The sequence below is a fragment of the Marmota flaviventris genome, chromosome 1, assembly GCF_047511675.1.
Source record: "Marmota flaviventris isolate mMarFla1 chromosome 1, mMarFla1.hap1, whole genome shotgun sequence".
Taxonomy (NCBI): domain Eukaryota; kingdom Metazoa; phylum Chordata; class Mammalia; order Rodentia; family Sciuridae; genus Marmota; species Marmota flaviventris.
Window position 1 is genome coordinate 192121319 of NC_092498.1, and position 15393 is coordinate 192136711.

Below are 15393 nucleotides of genomic sequence, written 5' to 3' on the forward strand. Positions count from 1 at the left end.
AAACTTTCTTTGTATTTAATCTTTATTTTTGATGAAAGGCATAACCCTGTCATAAAGGAAGCTATAGTCATAGTAGAGAGACAGTGAAAATAAATAATTGGAATGCAGTACAGTAGTTATACCTGAATCAGGGAAAATGTTAGGGAGAAGTGCTGCCACCTAGAATAAGCTTTGAAAACCGTTTTCACCCCTGGAAATTCTGTACCTCTGGGACAGGACCAGGGGCTCTGCCCCAAACTCTTCCAGAGCAGTTAACAAAACCAGGTGGATGAGGAAGGAGTCACATGCTGCTAAGGTGCCTAATGGTGGATGTGCCTCATAATGCCAGGCTGGGGCTGATAGCAGAGGGTCACCAGAGGGCACCAGCCCACATAATGCCAAGAGGGCCATTGCCACATGTGACCTGCTGACTATAGCAGCCAGGCCATTTTAGGTCTGTTTTTTTATTTATTAGTGCTCATACTTTCTGTACATAAACCTGAGATTTGAAAATAATAAACATCAAATGGCAGAATAAAAAAGAAAAGACTTGTTTCCTTAGTGAACAGAACTCTTGGGTGTTCAGGAAGCAGATCAGAGGAAGAAGTAGGATTTTAGAAGGAAAGCCTATTTTTTTATCTCTTTTTTAATATATATTTTTTTAGTTGTAGATGGACACAATATCATTATTTTATTTATTTTTATGTGGTGCTGAGGTTCATACCCGACGCCTTGCACATGCAAGGCAAGTACTCTACCACTGAGCTACAGCCCCAGCCCAGGAAAGCCTGTTTCCAAGCTAAAGTGAATAAATAATAATAATAAGGATTACAGATGCCTTCATAGATGGGTGTTACTATAGTGTTCAAATCTTTGCATGCTTTTAGGCTCCAAAGAAGTACTATTTAGGGGACCTGCCACCATGAGAAACCTTAAAAGTGAAAGATGATATGCAATCCAAAATATGATCTTTGGAACAGCAGAATTATATTGTTTGCAAATAAAGCCTTCCGTCGGAAAATTCTTCCATGTGGAGAATAACTTTTTTTTTTTTTTCCATTTGGAAAAGTATTTGAAAGGCATATTTGTATCCTAAGAAATGAGGAAACTCACTAAACGCTTTACTAATCATTAAAATGGAAGATCTAGTTTGTTCTGTCTTTGGCTTCTGGTTAAGCCAGTGGAGATGATGCTTGAGAAGGGTTACTTGAGCCTACAGGTTCAAGGTCAGCCTAGGCAAAATAGTGAGACTCAGTCTCTAAAAATATTAAAACAAAAACTTAAATTGGTTTCCAATTATTAGCATAGTAGACGAAAACAGTCAATTGATACTTTATGGACTGTATTCTCCTCCCCTCCCCCTTTGGTGACACTGGGTATTGAATCCATAGGTACTCCATCATTAAGCTACATACCCAAACCTTTTAATTATTTATTTTGCTGTGCTGGAGATTCCAGGGCCTCATGCATGCCGGTCAAACACACTACCCCTGAGCCACATCCCCAGTCTTCCCTTTTTATTTTTCATTTTGAGACAAAGTCTCACTGAATTACTCAGGCTGTCCTTGAACTTGCAATCCTTCTGCCTCAGTAGGTGGAAGTACAGGTATGTACCACTATGCCTAGCTATATACTGAATTCCTTTTTCTCTTTTGTTCTTCCAATGCTGGGGATTAAACCGAGGGCCTCAAGCGAGCAAGTCACTCTTCCGTTGAGTTATATATATATATATATACCCCCAACCATATAGACTGAATTCTAATGCATATATGTTGTATTAATTTGTTAAGGTAGACCCTTAATCATCCTTTTTACATTTTTAAGTAGACATTTAGTTATCCTATTTACAAAGTGCTTTCTTTCTGACAGGTTTCAATTTCTTAGATTGAGAGAGCAGTGAAAAATTTAAGAGACTATATACAGTTTTATGGGGCTCTGGATGTAGCTCAGTGTAGAGCACTTGCACAGCATGCCCTGTGTTTAATCCCCAGTACTGGGAAAAGAAAAAAATACTTTTTTGTTACCATGTCGTAACCAATTTATATATACTCTTGAGCACATACCTTTATAATATAACTATGGTTTTGCATTACATATCTGAAAACAAATTTTGAATAACTTTTGTATTTGCTTTACAGTCTGCACCCTCTCTATTTCTTAAAAGCAATTTTGAGTACTTACGGGGCAATTATCGGAAAGCTGTGAAACTGTTAAATAGTTCAAACATCGCTGAGCATCCAGGATTCATGAAAACAGGTAAAATAAAATTGTAAAATTTTAGTATTTTTTCCTGACTCTTATACCCCCTGTTGCTTTTTGTTTCCCTTGGAATGTTCTTTTTTTTTTCTTTGGTACCAGGGATTAAACTCAAGGGCACTCAACCATTGAGCCACATCCCCAGCCCTATTTTGTATTATATTTAGAGACAGAGTTTCATTGAGTTGCTTAGCGCCTTGCAGTTGCTGAGGCTGGCTTTGAACTTCTCCTGTCTCAGCCTCCCAAGCCGCTGGGCTTACAGGCCTCGCCACTGCACCCCAGCCTTTTTGCTATTTTTTTTTTTTTTTTTTTTTTTTTTTTTGAGAGAGAGAGAGAGAGAATTTTAAATATTTATTTTTAGTTTTCATTGGACACAACATCTTTATTTTATTTTTATGTGGTGCTGAGGATCGAACCCAGCACCCCGTGCATGCCAGGCAAGCACGTTACTGCTTGAGCCACATCCCAGCCCTTTTTGCTAATTTTTAAAATGAAAATTTTTTACTATTTCTGCTGCAGGAGTTTTAGTTTATGGCTTGCTTGTATTTCAGAAGAAGACTCATTACTTCTTTACTTTTCTTTAACTTCACTTGCTCTTTCATTTTGTTTTTTAATACTGGCTTAGAAATAACATATGGGAGCCAAGCATGGTGGCACACACCAATGATTCTCACTTCTGGGGAGACCAAGGCAGTAGGATCATAAGTTTGAGGCCAGCTTGGATAATTTAATAAGACCTGTCTTAAAATTTTAAAAGGCTTAGGGCCAGGCCTGGTTGTGCACACCTGTAATTCTAGCGACTCAGGATGCCAAGGCAGGAGGATCACAAGTTCAAAGACAACCTGGGCAGTTCAGCAAAACTCTGTCTCAAAATAAATAAAAAGGGCTGGGATTGTAGCTCAGTAGTGGAGCAGCCCTGGTTTCAGTCCTCCATACAGTAAATACATACATACATAAATACATACATACATAAATGGAATCAGGATTAGGTGTATAGTTAACTAGTCAACAGTTATGGTGATTTAATGGGATAGATTTTTGTATAGTTATACATGTATTTTGTGTATTGATTTTTTTTTAGATATTGATGGACCTTTATTTTATTCATTTATTTAGATGTGATGCTGAGAATCCAGACTCACACATGCTAGGCAAGCTCTTTACCACTGAGCCACAACCCCAGCCCCCCATATTGATATTTTGAAATCTTTAATTTGCTTCCTATATACAAACATTTTTTGCTGTTGATAAAGCATGTTGTTAGAGAATATTTGGAAAACAAGATTTTTCTTAAATTGTATACAATGCTACTTACCCAGAAGCAATCTCCTACTTTTCCTTTCTTTTTTAATATGTTTATTTTATTTATTTTCATGTGGTGCTGAAGAGCAAACTCAGTGCCTCCCACATGCTAGCGAGCGCTCTACCGCTGAGCCACAACTCCAGCTCTCCTACTTTTTCTAAGCTTCGTTTTTCTTTCCTTTTTTTTCAATGCTGAGAATCAGACCTCAAGCCTGCTAATAAGAGCATATTCTACCATGAGCTAAATTTCCAGCCGCACCACCCTACCCTTTTCAGGGGCACTCAACTATTAAGCCACATCCCCAGCCCTATTTTGTATTTTATTTAGAGACAGGGTCTTACTGATTTGCTTAGTGCCTTGCTTTTGCTGAGGTTGGCTTTGAACTCTTGATTCTCCTGCCTCAGCTTCCCAAACCACTGGAATTACAAGTGTGTGCCACCACACCTGGCTTGTGTTTTATTTTGAGACAAGGTCTCGATAATTGTTTGGGGCCTTTCTAAATTACTGAAGCTGGCCTTGAGCATGAGATCCTCCTGTCTCAGCCTCCCAAACTGAGCCGCTGGGGTTAAGGCATGCACCACTACACCTGGCTTCCTTTTCTCTTTTAAAACATTGTTATTTCTTAATTTAAAACTATACCAGCCTTTAGTTTTTACTGTTAACTAATAAATGTCCTAATTATGAATTTTTTCATTCTAGTCAGATATATGATTAAAGATATGGACTGGGGCTGGGGATGTGGCTCAAGCAGTAACGCACTCGCCTGGCATGCGCGAGGCGCTGCGTTCCATCCTCAGACCACATAAAATAAAGATGTTGTGTCCACTGAAAACTGAAAAATAAATATTTAAAAAAAAAAGGTATGGACTATTCAGCAAATTATCTTAGAATGTTTGGGGAGCCATTTAGAAAAAGAAAACTAAAACTTGGATTACTTTCATTACACCAAAGTAAAATATGTTGAGATGAAGAATTAAAATATAAAAACAAAATAAAAAAACAGCAAAAGAAAACTCTGATGAGTGTGAATATACTTTGTATACAACCAGATATATGAAAAAATGTGTTCTATATGTGTAATAAGAATTGTAATGCATTCCACTATCATATAAATAAAATTAATTAGATTTAAAAAATAAAATAATTGTATAGTTATAAAAAAAGAAAACTCTGATGAGTAGTTTAATTTTGTGATAGGGAATGCTTAATTAAGAAATATAGAGTTTAGAAAAGATTGTTAAGATTTTGACCACATACAAATGTTAAACATTTTTATGTCAAAACCAAACATATATATATTGAACCAAGTCACAAAACATGACAAATAGAAGTGGGCAAAAATATTTGAAACAGATGTGACAGAATGTGTCTATAACATGCAAGTCAGCTGGTAAGCAATAGGAAAAACGTCTGTAACTAATTTTTTTTTTTTTTTTAGTTGTAGTTGAACACAATACCTTTATTTTATTTATTTATTTTTATGCAGTGCTGAGGATCGAACTCAAGGCCTCACACATGCTAGGCAAGCACTCTATCACTGAGCCACAATCCCAGCCCTTTAACTAAATTTTTAAACCAGATAAAAGACAAGACAAGATAGTACAGGTGAAGAAATGTGAATGACCACCAAACATGTGAGAAGATGGTCCATCCACGCTCATGTTTATTTGAAGAGGTTTAAATTAAAATAACAGTAGAAGCTGGGCACAGTACTACATGCCTGTAATCCTAAGCAACCTGAAAGGCTGAAGCAGGAAGATTGTAGGTTCAAGATCAGCCTCAGCATTTTATTCAGGCCCTAAGCAACTTAAGGAGAACCTGTCTCAAAATAAAAATTAAAATGAGCCAGGATGTAGCTCAGTGGTAAAGCAACTCTGGGTTCAATCCCTGGTACTAAGAAAAGAAAAATAGGGCTGGGGATGTGGCTCAAGCAGTAGCCGCTCACCTGGCATGCGTGCGGCCCGGGTTCAATCCTCAGCACCACATACAAACAAAAGATGTTGTGTCCGCCAAAAACTGAAAAATAAATATTAAAAAATTTTCTCTCACTCTCTCTCACTCTTTCTTTAAAAAAAAAAAAAGAAAAGAAAAATAGAATTTAAATTTTTTTCAGATATTTTCTGAGTTTTAAATATGAAATTGCAAAATTAACTTATACTCCATGAGCCTGCTTCTTTCATGAGAGACATCAAGAGTAAAATATTTTCTGTAGACAGATTTATTTGTATGTTTCTTAGGTGAATGCTTGAGATGCATGTTCTGGAATAATCTTGGTTGCATCCATTTTGCCATGAGCAAGCACAATTTGGGAATTTTCTACTTTAAGAAGGCTCTTCAGGAAAATGACAATGTCTGTGCACAACTCAGTGCAGGTAGCGCTGATCCAGGTAAGCCCAGCACTGGGGGACATTTCATATTTACTGATTTTTGACCAGCATCTGGTCAAAATATATGCTATGTGGACCTACATACAAGTAACACTGATTCTGCCCAACAAGCTGGGGATTTTTCGTAAATACTGCTACTTTGAATAACAAAGCATTTCACATCAAGGTTCCATGTAATATGAATATTAAGTATATTATATGGATCCTTGATGTCTGAAGTAATTTTGAATGATTAAAAGAATTGTTTCAAGCTGGGCACAGTGACATAGGCCCATAATCCCAGCTACTGAGGAGGCTGAGGCAAGAGGATCAGCCTTGGCAACTTAGTGAGACCTCTCTAAAAATAAAAAAGTAGCATGGGGCAGAGGCACTGAGGATGTAGCTCAGCAACAGTAGACTGTCCCTGGGTTCTATCCCTAGTACCACAAAAAGAAAGAGAAAAAAAAAAAAAACTAAGCTACATGCAGTTTTTCATGGACTATAAAATCTGTAATGTGGCATGGTAATATGAACCATATCTATTTACTCAAAATTAATTTTTTTCTGTTTGTTTTTTACAGTACAGGGGATTGAACCTGTTACCTCTGAGCTACATCCTCAGACCTTTTTTTTTTTTTTTTTTTTTTTTAATCTTATTTTTGACATAGGATCTAAATTGCCTAGGCTGCACTCAAATTTAGGATCCTCCTGTTTCCATCTCCTGGGATTACAGGTGTGCCACACTACACCCCACTAAAATTAGTTTTCTTGACTGTTTCAAACTAGCTTTATTTACAGGTTCTTTGTGGAGTTTCACATGTGATACCATTAGAAATATCTGACAACTTTAAGCAAATTCCTGACATTTATTCTTTAACATTCATATTACATGGATCCTTGATATGAAATGCTTAAAATCAAGCCATTGACAACTGCTTAAAATAATAATAAAAACCTATTTAATTGATGGAAAATGTATATTTTTTTATTTTTTTCATGGTTATAGATGGACAGCATGCTTTTATTTTATTTGTTTATTTTTATGTGGTGCTAAGGATCGAACTCAGTGCCTCACACATGCTAGGCAGGCACTCTGCCACTGAGCCCCAGCCCTAGAAAATGTATTTTAAACGACAAATGATCCTATTCACCACCCACCCCCCACACACACACACACACACAGTACTGGGGATTGAATGCAGGGGCACTTTACCATTGAGCCATATCCCCAGTCCTTTTTATTTTTTGAGACAGAGTCTCACTAAATTACTGAGGCTGGCCTCATTGAACTTGAAATCCTCCCTGCCTCAGCCTCCCAAATTACAGGAATTACAGCAGGTACCACCATACCCAGCCTGCTCTTATTTTACTACTAGGATTCGTTGAATAAGTGATAGCACATAATAAAAAAATTAACAAAGCAGAAAATCTAAAAAGAGTAGAATCTTCTTATAAGCTCTGAAGATGTGGAAAGGTACCATAAGCTTCAAAGGAGTGAAAGTGATTCCTGTGTCTTACCTTTGTCTCCCTGGAGCATTATTACCTGAGAAGCTGGTACATGAGTGGAGATACTCTGGCCCTGCCCCTTAGACAACTGAGATGATTCTAGAGAATATTTATGGGTTTGGGGATGGAGATTCCCATTGGTGAGAGCTCTTACAATTTCAAAGTATGGTTATTGGTATTAAATATAGTAGTATTTAAATATATAGTGGAGTAAATATTTTTCAATGTAACTGTTACTTTAATGATTTATTCTCATCAAATTTTTATAACTAGGCAAAAAATTTTCAGGAAGACCCATGTGTACGTTACTAACCAACAAGAGGTATGAGTTGCTGTATAACTGTGGAATTCAGCTTCTTCACATTGGAAGGCCTCTTGCTGCCTTTGAGTGTCTGATTGAAGCTGTTCAGGTTTATCATGCAAATCCCCGCCTTTGGCTACGGCTGGCTGAGTGCTGCATTGCTGCCAATAAGGGGGTGAGTGCTACTGGGTGCCATTTCAAACCCCCTTTTCTCTTCCCCGAAACTTGTTACATAGAAAGCAAAAAAAAAAAAAACAAAAACTTTAGAACATGTAAGACCTCATTTCTTTTTTAAAAAAAATAAATTTACTTATTTATTTCCCCTGGTATTAGGGGTGGAACCTAGGGGCACTCTACCACTGAGCTACATTCCCAGCCTTTTTTATTTTTAAATTTTGAGACAGGGTCTAACTAAATTGCTGAGGATGTCCTTGATCATGTGATCCTCCTACCTCAGTCTCCCAAGTAGATGGAATTACAGGCATGAACCACCTTGCCCAGCCTGATTTCCTCTTCAGTCCTCATTGAATTTGTAAAGATGGTCTACTGTTTTTTAATAGTTGGGGAGAAATTTAGTTTTTAAAAGTCCTTTGTTAACACTGATTCTTGGTAAGTTTGGCAACATTCAAGAGTTGAAGCTTGTAAGAAGACAATGTCTGTTGGAATAGAGATCCAGCTGCTAGGGTGAGGCCATTCCATCTGATAATGTGATTAATATTTTGTGTATACCCAATAATTAGTGAAGGGTTGATAATAGAGTGTGGAAAGAACTTCCTGATGGCACATGTCTATAATCCTAGCAGATTGGAAGGCTGAGGCAGGAGGATTGCAAATTCAAGGCCAACCCTGGCAACTTAGCAAGACTCTGACTCAGAATAAAAAATAAAAAGCTAGAGATATGGCTCAGTGGTAGAGTACCCCTGAGTTCAATCCCTAGTACCCTGCCAAAAATATATATATATATAGACTGCATTAAACTGCACATTTACTTCATTGCCTTGGAATTTTACTTCTGTTTCAATAAATAGTAATAGAATTTATAAATTACCAGGCTGTTGTCTCTACATTTGTCCACAGTGGTATGAGACTAGACTAGCTTACATTGACATTATCTCCATACGGCAGTTGGTGGATGCTTTTTAGATCTCAAACTGAGAGAGGTTAGGAGGTAGGAGAAGGACAGTTTATATCAGAATCAGAATAACTAAATGTTTGTATCACCTCATATCTTACCCCCCCTACACACACCCTTCGAGTGCTGTCTGGATGTGTTAAGGTTGGGGAAGTGTGAGATCTTGAAGCTTAGAATGACATGCCTGCCTGCCATAGGCAATACAGGATATGGAAGCTCTTCTGCTAAGCAAGTTCTTCCTGAGGGATAGTATGAGAACTAAGAATTATGTTTGCCTGCCACACACAGTACTCAAGTATTGTTTGTGATTTGAGAATACCAAAGGAGGAAGAGACCTCAGTGATATCTTTGAAAGGTCTTTTTTGTTGGGGGCGGTGGGGTACTGGGGATTGAACTTGGGTCACTCAACCACCAAGCCACTCCTCAGCCCTATTTTGCATTTTTTTTAGACACAGGGTCTCAGTGAATTGCTTAGTGCCTCACTGTTGCTGAGGCTGCCTTTGAACTTGCAATCCTCCTGTCTCAGCCTCTGGAGCCACTGAGATTATAGGCATGCACCACCACACCTGGCTCTTTGAAGGGTTTTATTAATACCTTTAATTGTACTTTGCTTTTTAAGAGAATTTTCTCATTGGATTTTTTTTAAGTTGTTGATGGGCCTTTATTTATTTATTTATAAGAATCAAACCCAGTGCCTCACACATGCTAGGCAAACACTTTACCACTGCAATCCCAGCCCCTTGGATAATTTTTAAATTAACTGATTGACAATTCTAGTCAAAATTTATACTTCTTAAAAATAAGACGATCTCCAGAAATTGCCTTTCTCTTTATTCCATTCACAATTCTAAGTATTGAGGGCCTTTCTATACTTTCTGAAAATTAGAGAGTTTCTTCTTCCTAGGACTAGAGAAATATAGTAAGGTTTATTGTCTTTTTAAGTTACTTATTTTTATATAAAAATAGTACTTGTAGGATGATATTTATTCTCTGAATTTCATCAGGCACATAGTCTTTGTCCTCCATCATCTTCTAGAAAGTTCTAAATTTGTTTTATTTGGGGGGTTTGGGGCAGTAGGAATTGAACCCAAGGGAATTTACCACAGAGCTGCATCACCATTCGTTTTTATTTTTTATTTTAGCGTGAGAGTATAACTCGGTGGTAGAGTACTTGCCTGGCATGTGTAAGGCCCTGGGTTTCATCCCCAGCACCATAAAAATAAAATAATTTTCTATCTTTGACTGTACTTTTCTTCTTTCTACAAAAGATTTAAGGAGACCTGAAGGACAGTAAAGACATCTCCAACTCACTGTCAAATAAAATAAAGTCACAGCACAAAATCCCAGTGGGAAAATTAGAAGCTCTAAATAAAATTCCATTAAATTATTTTTATTTAGTCAGGCCAAAAGCAAAGCAGTTGCTGAACAAATTCAAGCAAATGTTTCTTTTCTTTGGTGGAGGGTACTGGGATTGAACCCAGGGGTGCTTACCCACAGAGCCACATCCCCAGCCCTTTTTATTTTTTGAGACAGGATCTTGCTAACTTGCTTAGGACCTCACAGAGCAGCCTCCCAAGTAACTAGAATTATAGGCATGCACCACCATGCCTGACAAATTTAAACTAGTTTTAAATTTAAAAGTAACCTATTAGGGCTGGGGATGTGGCTCAAGTGGTAGCACGCTCACCTGGTATGCATGCAGCCCGGGTTCGATCCTCAGCACCACATACAAACAAAGATGTTGTGTCCGCCGAAAACTAAGAAATAAATATTTAAAAATTCTCTCTCTCTCTCTTAAAAAAAAAATAAATAAAAGTAACTTATTAAAATGAAGTCACTTCTTCCTTTTTTATTTGGTACATATTGTTTCAGATTTCTTGGCAGAGACAGTTTGTGTTTACCTGGGCAGTATGAGGAAAAAATCTTAAAGACAAAAAACATTGCTGGGTGCGGCAGCACACGCCTGTAATCCCAGCGGCTCAGGAGGCTGAGGCAGGAGGATCGCCAGTTCAAAGCCAGCCCCAGCAACTTAGCTAGGTGATAAGCAACTCAATGAGACCCTGTCTCTAAATAAAATACAAAAGAAAAAAGGGGGTGGGTGTGGCTCAGTGGTTAAGTGACCCTCAATTCAATCCTTGGTACCAAAAAAGCAACCATTGACCCTGTATCATAATTATGTGTGAAGCTTTTACATTAAAATTGACCTGTGGAGGGGGCTGGGGATGTGGCTCAAGCGGTAGCACGCTCGCCTGGCATGCGTGCGGCCCGGGTTCAATCCTCAGCACCACATACAAACAAAGATATTGTGTCTGCCAAAAACAAACAAAATAAATAAATATTAAAATTTTTTTTAAAAAAAATTGACCTGTTGGGGGGGCGGGGGGGAGGGGTTGTGGCTCAGTGGTAGAGCACTTGCCTAGCATACATGAGGTACTGGGTTGGATCCCCGGCACCACATACAAATAAACAAATAAAGGTATTGTGTCCATTTACAACTAAAAAGATATTTTTAAAAAAAATTTTTTTTGACCTGTCATGGGGCTGGGGATTTGGCTCAGTTGGTAGAGTGCTTGCCTCACATGCACAAGCTATGGGTTCAATCCCCAGCACCACACACACAAAAAAAAATAATATAAAAAATAAAATTGAGCTGTCATACTTTCCAGTAATTTGTTATTGCAGGTACAGTTTATTATTTATTTTAATTTGATTCTATCACAGGCCAGATTTCACCTGTTACATCTTAATATATAACCACCCAGATAATTTTGTGTGGCCTTAGGCATCAGGAAAGAGAGTATGGATGAGTCATTGTAAATGTATCACCACCACTGGGAAGGGAACCTGGAATGCAAGTCTACTAATGATTTAGAATGTCCACTTTTTCTTTGTTTTCATTAATATTGCTTAGCCACCACCTTTACACAAAATTAATTCAGATTAGAATCATTTTATTGTATTTCTTAGCATTGTGTAATTTTTTTTTAAGTGAATTTTTGTTTTGTTTTGTTTTTGAGATCAGGGATTAAGCCCATAGGGGCTTACCCACTGACTCACATCCCCATCACTTTTTTATATTTTTTAGAGACAGGGTCTCGCTGAGTTGCTTAGGGCCTTGCTAAGTTGTTGAAGCTGGCTTTAAACTTGCCATCCTCCTGCCTCAGGCTTCCAAGATGCTGGGATTATAGATGTGTGCCACCATGCTGTTCGAATCCTTGTTTTATTAAAAAAGTCATACATGGAGCCAGCCCCAGTTCACCTGCCTGTAATCCTAGGACAGTTACAGGAAATTGAGACAAGAGGATCACAAGTTTCGGGCCAGCCTAAAATTTTAAAAATTTGTCTCAAAATTAAAAGGGTGGAGTTTGAAATGCCCCCTTGGTTTCAATCCCCAGTACCATTAAAAAAAAAAATATATATATATATATATATATATAAAAGTACAGCTATGTAAAGTTACTCTAATACAACTAAGGAAAAATAAGTAACAATATAGAAATATTTGTGTTCAGGGCAGAGTTTAGTTCCACAAGTTCATATTGATTGGTTTCAGTTTGTTTCTGTGTATGATAATTTGGGCATTTTTATATGATGAGTGGTTGGGATTTCATCTGAAGGTAAGTTAGAGACTAGAGTGAAGAGAAAAGATAAACATAATTGTCATTATCAAGCTACCTACAGTGAAATAATATATCTTGATAAAATATTGCTGGAATACTATATATGAATGTAAGTAACTTACTATTTTCAATTTAAAAGTTTATTGATTTTATGGTTTAGGAATTTTAATTTCCTAGAAGGCAAGAATTATGTCCATATAAACTTTGATGTATATAATTTCTTATGATTCATGTGTTGTTAACAATTTAATATTTCCATTTAAAAAGGAAGATACCTGTTTTAGGAAGTAGAACTGCTTCCTTTTTCTTTTACTCTGTGTTTTTGACTCACCTGGTTCTTTACTCTGATGTCAATGTACCCATAACATGCAGCATGCTATTGAGGTGTAGAATGCTCTAAATTCATCATTTTAAGTAAATGTTTTTAAGTCTTTTTTTTTAGTTGTAGATGGACACAATACCTTTATTTTGTTTATTTAATTTGTTAATATGGTGCAGAGTATCGAACCCAGTGCCTTACACGTGCTAGGCAAGCGCTCTACCATTGAGCTACAACCCCAGCCCCTTAAGTCATTCTTGAATGGCTTTTTTTCTATAGAATTGCCTCAAATATCATATTAACAGATTATAGCACATATCACAGGTTTTCATCCTCATGTACTCTTTTTTTCTCAAATACCAGGCACACTTCCTTTAACACTAAAAGCATCCTCACTGATAGATCTTAAGAACTTTCTTAAATTTAGAGTAATTGTGAAAAGTATCTGATCATTTTTTATAAATCTTACAATTTCCTTAAACTTATTTGAAATTATTTGTATTTTGTAGAGTTCTGAACAAGAAACTAAAGGTCTTCCAAGCAAAAAGGGAATTGTACAGTCTATCGTTGGTCAAGGTTATCATCGTAAAATAGTTCTGGCATCACAGTCCATACAAAATACAGTATACAAGTAAGTATTTTGCAAAGTGTGCATACTTTTTTTTTTTTTTTTTGTGTGTGTGTGTGTGTGTGTGTGCGCGCGGTGCTGGGGATTGAACCCTGTGCAAGCAAGGCAAGCACTCTATCAACTGAGCTATATTATCCCCAGCCCTGAAAGTGTGCATACTTAATTTCATTTCATATAATGTACTTACATATAGAAGTATGCTTAGGACTTAACTATTTTATAGGAGGGACTACTTTGTAACTCAGTTTTATTGCTGTTTTAGTAAACAGCTCTCCAAACATAGATCCGTAATGAATATTCTCTACCTTGTCATGATTTTGGTTTATTATATACTTGCATGCTGAAATTGTTGATGCTTTAAGAAATTAGTCTATTCAGAGCCATTATTCAGACTATCCAGAAGAGGGCATCTTGGTATCTCTTTTTACATACAATCATTTCCATATCTGGAGGTAGGGGATTGGTTCCACAATGACTTTACATCTGTGAGTTCCTCATCCATGGATTCCACCAGTCACAGGTTGAAAATATTCATAAGAGGGCTGGGGATGTAGCTCAGTGGTAGAATGCTTGCCTTGCTCACCCAAGGCCATGGGTTCAATCCCCAGCATTGCAAAAGTAAAAGAAAATATTCAGTGGAAACTATTGCAACCATACTGATCAAGTCTAGTCTTTCTTGTCATTACCCCCAGACAATATAGTATAACAACTATTTGTGTAGCATTTATATTGTATTAGATATCATAAGTACTCTAGAGATAATTTAAAGTATATAGGAGGATGTCTGTAGGTTATATGCAAATACCACACTATTTTACACTAATGACCTAAGCATGCACAGATTTTGGTATGTGCACTAGGCCCTGAAATCATTTCCTCATGAATACTGTATAGTTCTGGTTATCAGTGGTGCTTTTTTAGTTGTTTTTTTGGTTTTTGTTTGTTTATCTGTGGTGTCATCCCCTCCCAACCCCCATACTAGGAATTAAACCCAAAGTACTCTACCACTGAGCAATATCCCCGCCCTTTTGATTTTATTTTGAGCCAGATCTCTCTAAGTTGCCAAGGCTGGCCTCAAACCTGAGATGCTCCTGCCTCAGCCTCCTGAATTGCTGGGATTATAGGCATGCATCCCAGCCTCTGGTTCATTTAATCCTTAAGAATGTAAATACTGGGTTGGGGCTGTTGCTCAGTGGTAGAGTGCTTGCCTCACACGTATGAGGCACTGGGTTTGATCCTCAACACCACAGAAAAATAAATAAATAAAGGTATTGTATCTGTCTACAACAACAACAAAAAAAAATGAAAAAATACTTTTTGGGTGCTGTGGCACATGCCTATAAACTCATCAACTTCAGAAACTGAAACAGGAGGATCAGAAATTCAAAGCCAGCCTCAGCAACTTAGTGAGACCCTGTCTCAAAAATAAAAAGGGCTGGAGATGTGGCTCAGTGGTAGAGTGCTCACCTACCATTGTATGAGGCACTGGGTTCAATCCTCAGCACCACATAAAAATAAAATAAACACATTTTGTCTACCTAAAAAATAAATATTAAAAAAAAATGCCCCTGGTTTCATCCTCAGTACCTCCCCTCTCGAAAAAATATATATATGTATATATAAAAACAAATACTTTCAGGCAATGGGGCTATAGTTCAGTGGCAGAGCACTTAACTAGCAAGTACAAAGCCCTGGGTTCCATCCCTGACACTGAGGGGAAGAAAATACTTCAAAGCTAATTCCTAGTTTTTGGAATATATACTAACGAACAAAGCAACCAAAGCAATATAGGAAGTTTCACCTCTGCAGCCTTCATTTGAACTACAGTGGTACATGCCTGTAATCCCGGTGGCTCCAGAGGCTAAGATAGGAAGATCACAAGTTCAAAGCCTGCCTTAACAAAAGCACTAAGCAACTCAGTGAGACCTTGTCTCCCTGTCTAAATAAAATACAAAATAGGACTTGGGACATGGGGTGTAGCTA

The 15393-nt window shown here is 37.4% G+C and overlaps 1 protein-coding gene across 7 annotated transcripts in view; it reads left to right on the plus strand.

Annotated features, from left to right (window-relative positions):
* The window catches only part of Cnot10 (CCR4-NOT transcription complex subunit 10), a 71616-nt gene that overhangs the window by 22224 nt on the left and 33999 nt on the right, over nucleotides 1–15393 (plus strand). For all 7 annotated transcript variants that reach the window (XM_071619689.1, XM_071619685.1, XM_071619680.1 and 4 more), the window contains exons 8-11: nucleotides 2118–2235; nucleotides 5776–5925; nucleotides 7684–7886; nucleotides 13292–13413. In XM_071619689.1, coding sequence (XP_071475790.1) covers nucleotides 2118–2235; nucleotides 5776–5925; nucleotides 7684–7886; nucleotides 13292–13413 — 593 coding nt within the window. The remainder of the gene's footprint in view (nucleotides 1–2117; nucleotides 2236–5775; nucleotides 5926–7683; nucleotides 7887–13291; nucleotides 13414–15393) is intronic.